This window comes from Protomyctophum parallelum (genome assembly GCF_964188405.1).
Source record: "Protomyctophum parallelum genome assembly, chromosome: 3".
Taxonomy (NCBI): Eukaryota; Metazoa; Chordata; class Actinopteri; order Myctophiformes; family Myctophidae; genus Protomyctophum; species Protomyctophum parallelum.
Window position 1 is genome coordinate 24,393,194 of NC_139698.1, and position 7,448 is coordinate 24,400,641.

Consider the following 7,448-nt stretch of genomic DNA (forward strand, 5'->3'; position numbering starts at 1 on the left):
TCATCATGAAGTAAAATAGTAATATATGTCTATTTGCTCAGACACTGTGACGTCAAATTCTCCATTCATTGTCAATGGGAATGTAATGTTTGTGTATAGTGGACACACACCAAAAAGGGTGTGTCCACCCCTTTTGGGGCCCCTCAGGTGTTTTAACAATGATTTAACTCTTGAGAGCGTAAAATGAAACCAAATGGACCCATATAAGGGTGTAGAGGAAACCATACATGGTGCTGCAGGAGGGCCTATATCGTTACATCACCAGTGCGTCAGAACAGTCCATACATAGTTCCGTTCCGTCGCGGGCGAGGGAGTAAACCGAAGACCAGAGGACACGTAAACACTTCATTATCTACTGACAGGAGACGCCGTCGACCATGGCGACCTCGTGCCTGTGCGACATATGCAACTGCGGCCGCCACCGCTGCGTCCAGGAGCGCACGTCCATCTACCAGAAGGTGAACGCGAGCACCGACATGCCCACGGAGTACAACAGCAAGTACCCGGTCTACGAGAGCTACGAGCCGCGCACCAGCACCAAGCCGGTGCCCCTGCACGTCATGCAGGGGCGGCTGGACACGGTGCCCACGTCCCGGGACCACTACCAGGCGTGGGACCCCGCGAGCAGCAAGAGGGAGCCCGTGCTGCCCGTGGACACCTACCACCTCCGCACCAGCAAGTTCGCGGGGAGGACCGCCTACCAGGAGCAGTTCGAGGCGCAGCCCCCCGCCCGCCGGGAGAGCCTCAAGCCCAAGACGACGTACGTGATGAAGGGGAGGCTGGACACCGTCCCCACGTCCAGAGACCACTTCCCGGCGTGGGGGTCGTGCAAGAGGAAGCCCGTGCTGCCCCTCGACAATTACCACCTCGTCACCCACAAGTTCGGGGGGAGAACGGCCTACCAGGAGCAGTTCGAGGCGCAGCCCCGCGCCCGTCGCGAGAGCCTCAAGCCCAAGACGACGTACGTGATGAAGGGGAGGCTGGACACCGTCCCCACGTCCAGAGACCACTTCCCGGCGTGGGGGCCGTGCAAGAGGGAGCCGGTCATGCCTCTCGACAATTACCACCTCGTCACCCACAAGTTCGGGGGCACGACCGCCTACCAGGACCAGTTCCAGGCCCAGCTGCCGGCGACCCGGGAGAGCATCAGGCCCTTCGACAACTTGCACCCGTCGCGGGCCGCCTTCCGCGGCGCCGGCGAGAACAAGCAGGCGGCCATGAGCACGTACGGCACCATGTTCGCTCCCAAGCCCATCAACGTGTGCCCCGCCAGCTTCAGCTCGCCCCCGGGCTTCGTCTTCACGGAGTGCGACGACAGGGGACACCGGTGCTTCCGGCCGGTGGAAGAGTGAACGGAAGAGTGAATTTATTGACTTGTCTTATAGTCCGTAGCACTTTGCCCTGTAGCCTCAGTAACCTCACAGGCTTATATGCAAAGGCTAGACTTATGTAACTTAAGATAGCATTTTATGTAGACACAGCACTCGATAAGTGTATATGCATAGTTTCATTATATAGATATTCCACTGTTATGTTCTTATAGCTTACGTAGGATTCATGATGACTATTTTGATGTATTTGATGTATTATTACCATGTTTTTGTTCTTGCTTATTGTAAATCGCTTAACCCATTTTGGGCGGGAACCCCTTTTGGTGTTAGCATTATGCTTTAGCTATTGAAAAATAGCAGATCTACAAGCTCATAGCGTGCCACCGAGTGGCGCACAACGAGCTTGTAGGTCTGCTATTTTGGAAAAATCGAAGAACGACTGACATAGAAACATTTTTAGAATCTGATCTCAGGTCAAAATGGGTTTGACCTGAATGCCTGAATTGTAAATGTATGTATTGTTGGCTCACTCCAGCGAGCACACACGAGTATGCTATAATTATCTGTGGCAGCAGTACTGTATATACAGTCTTCCTGATGGGACAGGGGACTTGCAGCTGGTCAGACCCACACAGAGTTGCTCCTCTTTTGTTGCTCTAATTTTGGCCTGAACTCTTTGATACTTCCCCCCCCCCCCCTGCCCAATTTAGTCAGCTATTTTCACTATTTGTTAGGGCTGTCTTATTAGTTGTAATGATATGTAATAGCCGTAAAATAATTACGGCTTATACCCATAAACTTCAATGCAGCTTAGCTCATCTTTAAACAAAAAATCACACCCGTGTGAAGTGAGGGGCGCTCTTATCATCGTATACGTCATCATCGCCGACTTCTTACACCCAGTTGAGAGTTGAAAGCCTCATATACGTACGTAACATATTATCAATGTTTGTGTTTAAACTGACATGAAATTGTCCATTAATTCTCAATGGGAATTCAAATGTTTGTGTAGGACAGTTTGTGTACACACACTAAAAGCTGGCCATAGGAGGGGAGCTCGTACATCGTTCATCGTACATGTTTGTGTTACGCAATGTTTGTGTTTACACAAACACTCAAAATGGTCCATTCATTGTCAACGGCATTTGATGTTTGTGTAGGACAAAGTTTGCGTTAGCACACACACTCAAAGCTGGACATAGCCGAGGGGCTATCTCCCCCACAAACTAATATATTTAGAGATACAAGAAACTTTCCCTATGGATTGTAATGTTTACACACACAGTTCTGAGTCGAAGGCAAGGTGTGACTGTCACTGATTAAATCAGCACAGTATAATACTGGAAATACTTTAAGATTAAGCTAAATCATATACATTTAGAATTAATTTGACTATAATAGACAAGAATTGTCCCCTCTCAGTGAACCGAAGAACATGCAACCCTGTTCTTGTGGCGCAAGACTCCAATTACACTTATTACAGTAACAGGGTATAGTAACGTCGCAAATCCATTAACGTGCGCATTTTCACTGGAAAATATGCTAGCTGTGGAATGTAAATGTTATCGCCAAAGGTCACGGAAAAACAGAAGAACCGGAACTACGATATAAACATAGTCTTATTCTGATAAATATGATTAACAGTGTTGCGTTGGTGTGCTGAGTGACACACTCAGTCAAGGCTGAGAACACTGGGGGGGGGGGGGAATACATAACAGAGTGTACATAATTATGCTCTGCATGATGGTGTTAGCAGGTGGTATGATGATGAGGATGACGATGATTTCCTCTGTGTCAAGTGACTTCTTTCTCTTCCTCTCTGTCTGCGTGGCTAAATGGGTAACAGGGTGTTGCATTGCACGCATGGTGGGAACACGGCTCAGAATACTATTGTGTAAAACATGTTGATGAATGAGACAGTTGTTTTAAGAATTACATGAGAATTATCAACCAAATCATACAACATGAACAGTGGTTCTAAGAAGTATTTTAAAAAGGTTTTATTTTCTTGTGTTGGTCATCACTTTGAGCTGCATTTCATGTCATGAAAGGTGCTCTACAAATAAAGTTTTATTATTATTATTATTATTGTTATTATAAAGGAGGTGAGACAAGAGGAAAAACTGACATTTGAGAGCTATGCGATTATAATATTTTTGGAAACACTCAATGTGCAGTATAATTGACACAGCCTATGTTTCAGTATTTTGTGCATGGATTATTTGAGATTCCATGGCAACTGGCCTCCAATTCTGGACTCACGCTATTATAGGCTACACAGAACTAGTCTCCGTCATATTCTGCCTACATCTGCAGAGCTTGTGACTCTGTGGTGACTCAGAATGGTCCCCCGTTGGGTGTGTAGCGAAGGCAGCAAAGATGGTGACAGGTTAACACTTGTTACTTTCTGACCCATGTGTGTGTGTGTGTGTGTGTGTGCACAGTTTGATTGACTTCAAACACACAGCCCCCGTGATGATGATGATGATGATGACGACCGCCATCTCCACAGACATTGGATGAAAGCCACATTTGAGAAAATTGTCTCTGTCCTGCAGTGGGCTTGACATTTGAAAACCAGAGCCGCCGACATAAATGTGGAACATTATCCCAGTGTGTGGGACGAGGGATAAAAACAGCTGTGCACTGCCTGCCGCCCCACATAAAGTGGTACGACCGGTCACCATGCACCCCCACAGTGACCGGCTGGCTGCATCACCGCCTGGTACGGAAGACGCTCCGCTCCACGACCTTAAGGCCCGACAGAGGGTTGGCTGGTGACAACAGTGCAGCACATTAACCAGGACACATCTGCCAAGCATGCAGGACCTTGCCACCCGGAGGAGCAGGGTGACAGGGTGACATCCCATGCAGTCACTCCTGCCACCATCTGGCAAAAACAAACCATACAAAGACACTTCCTAAAAGACTCTTGAGCTCCAAACAATGACAAACGGTTGCAGATTATTGTGACTCCCTTAAACCATTCTAAAAATGTCTTCTACATCCTGACAGTTTTCTGAAAAAGCTATGTTTCTATGTCAGTCGTTCTTCGATTAAAAAAAAATAGCAGACCTACAAGCTCGTAGCACGCCACTCGGTGGCGCGCTATGAGCTTGTAGATCTGCTATTTTTCAATAGCTAAAGCATAACATAATGCTAACACCAAAAGGGGATCCCGCCCCAAAATGGGTTAAAAGCATCGGGTGTCATTAGATTTGAGCTATTATCAAAAAATAGCAGATATACAAGCTCATAGCGCGTCACTTCATGCCACTATGGCTATTGGCAAGGGCTCTAACAGCTCTAACAGACAGTCAGACACCCAGGGAGGCCGCTATCACCATGGTAACTTTTCTGCCCTTTACATGTTCATTATATACCGTATATAAATATACGGTATATATATATATATATACGAGAGAGAGAGACAGAGAGAGAGTGTGTGGATGAGTCAAGATTGGACTTTAGATACTCTACAGTACACTACTCCAACTAGCCTTATAGGCCAAATACACAGCCATAGATCAGTCCTATCCATAATAATGTCAGACAATATTGTTGGCTCAGAAAACATGAAACCAAGAGGGTCACTTGTCCAACGGAAGTAAAGTAGCCTAAAATGTGAATGCACTTGTCCGGAAAGATTTATTATAGTTGTCCCGGACAACAGGACAATTAAGCCTTAACCCATTTTGGATGGGAACCCCTTTTGGTGTTAGCATTGTTATGCTTTAGCTATTGAAAAATAGCAGATCTACAAGCTCATAGCGCGCCACCGAGTGGCGCACTACGAGCTTGTAGGTCTGCTATTTTTGAAGAATCGAAGAACGACTGACACAGAAACATAGCTTTTTCAGACAACTGTCAGGATGTAGAAGACATTTTTAGAATCTGATCTCAGGTCAAAATGGGTTTATGTCAAGCCCTGCTTATAGGTATATTAATGTGATAATGATATTGATAATGTGACCTCCATGTCTCTGTATACGCTATATACTCCAAATAGCCTTATATGTGGAAGAAGTGCTGTCGGTGCATTCCTACCCGTGTCTGTCTCAATAATGAGTGGGCTGCCCATCGTGTACTCTCTGGCTTCCTTTCCTTCAAGTCAAGTGGCAGTACAGGGTGAGTGCTCTGGGAGAGCAGCGATCACGAGAGGAGAGTATGAGAGGAGACACACAGAGGGCTTTTCTGGACAGTGGGTGTACCGACTGATGTGTCACGGCCAGGTTGATCGACATCGGCGCGCATGCCGGGCCGGTGAGATAGCTTATGGACAGACTCTCTGTGACTATCGTGAGCATTGTGTGTAATGTGTATGTATATGTGCGTGCGTGTATCGGAGTATTTGTATAGCCTACACGCGTCACGCGTGGTAACGTATCTGTGTTCAGCACACGTGTATTCATTTTCGTCTATCAGTCCATCTTTGTTTGCGTGTGTGTGTGCATGCATGCGTGTGTACAGTACAGTACAGTACAGTACAGTACAGTATGTACATGCACATACTGCATGTATGTGCAGTTATAACATAGCTATAGTGGAGGAGGCTCTCAAACAAACAAAATGACTCATCGCTGCCACGAGCACTTGTCCGTGGCGTGGTGTGTGGGCTCCCTGCTTCCATTCATTGTTTTACTAGCTTATTGATAAAGACAATAAAAACAAACAAATGGAAGGATGGAGGAGGGCAGTTTTCATAATGTCTTCTTACAGTACATGGCAGTCAAGTGATCGCACCGACTACTGAACATGAGGATGGACAGGCCTGCTACTGTACAGTACAGATACAGATTTGAGTCTCATTTCTAGGAAGGGAATACAAAGCCACTCTTTTAGAGTAGCTGGTTTTGTGACGCTATTCGCTGCCTAGATTTGACCCCGAAGCAATTGTTGTCTCCGCCAGGCCGAAGGCACGGAGAGAGAGTATTTTTTGCATCCTGTCCGTCCGTCTGTCTGTCCTTCCGTCTGTGATCAGCTAATCTCCTGCACCGTTGGCTTGATCGCAACGAAACTGTGCACACACACTAACTGGATGGCATGGCACGGCGGAACCTCTGCCCCAATTTCTTCAAACAGGCCGGTTGTAGCGCCACCAGGAGGCAAATTTTTGCTAAATATTTGTTTGACAGTACACCTACAGATTTTGTCCAAACATTATGCAAATTGGGACACACTAGTATCTACTATCTGCTAGTAATCTACTGTAGGACTACAACTCAGATGATTCTACTCTAATATCTCTGATGACTGACAGTGATGACCCAAAACAGTACCAGTGTATAGCGTTGACCGGCTTGTGGAATGGTGTGACAAAAATAATTTGATTATCAACACTAAGAAAACAGCGGAAATTATCTTTGGTCCTGCTCCCGGTGATAAGACACCACCGGTGACAATCCACATGGTTCAGCTATTGAACAAGTTCCATCTTACAAATATCTGGGGGTGATCAATCATAGACGCCACCTTATCATGGTCCTCTCATATTGAATATATCTGTAAGAGGATACAGCAGCGTATGTACTCCTTACGCCGACACAGGGCCGATTCATACTCCTATTTTACCGCTGTTTCGCCGCTGTAGTGCCAAAATGATTTCGGCTCGCACCGAAGAGCCCCCCCCCCCCCCCCCGAACCTCAAATGACGTCACATTGTAGGCTCTACAGGGCCGAACCGACTTTTATTCGGCTCTAAAATAGGAGTATGAATCGGCCCATAGACCGTTTGGTGCCAGTAGTCAGGTCTTGTCTCTTTTCTACACTGTTGTCTGTGGTTCAAACTGTGATGTTGTACTGTAGCACGGCCTGGTTTAACAGCCTATCTATAGTATATAAGAACAAACTGTATAGCCAAATTAAGATCTGCGCTAAAAGTGTTGGTAGGCCTGTTGAGGTCGTGTTACATTAATTTAAAGAAGCCCAGACCAAGAGCATGCTTAGACTGGCAAAGAGTATCTCCTCTGATTCCTTACATGTTTTAAATGATGAATATCAACTGTTGCCCTCCATGAGGCGCTTTAGAGTCCCTAAATATAAGACAGAAAAGGCTAAAGAACACTTTTGTACACCAGTCTGTTCTGCTTTTAAAGCAAAATCTATAAACCAAGAGGA

At 46.3% G+C, this 7,448-nt stretch overlaps 1 protein-coding gene across 1 annotated transcript; it reads left to right on the forward strand.

Annotated features, from left to right (window-relative positions):
• Nucleotides 1–377: 377 nt before the first annotated feature.
• On the forward strand, nucleotides 378–1,352 carry LOC310856612 (stabilizer of axonemal microtubules 1-like; the record flags this gene model as incomplete). The annotated part of the gene is made up of 1 exon (XM_083762083.1): nucleotides 378–1,352. One exon carries the CDS (start codon nucleotides 378–380, stop codon nucleotides 1,350–1,352), a length of 975 nt encoding a protein of 324 aa, XP_083618209.1.
• Between the last annotated feature and the right edge of the window lie 6,096 nt (nucleotides 1,353–7,448).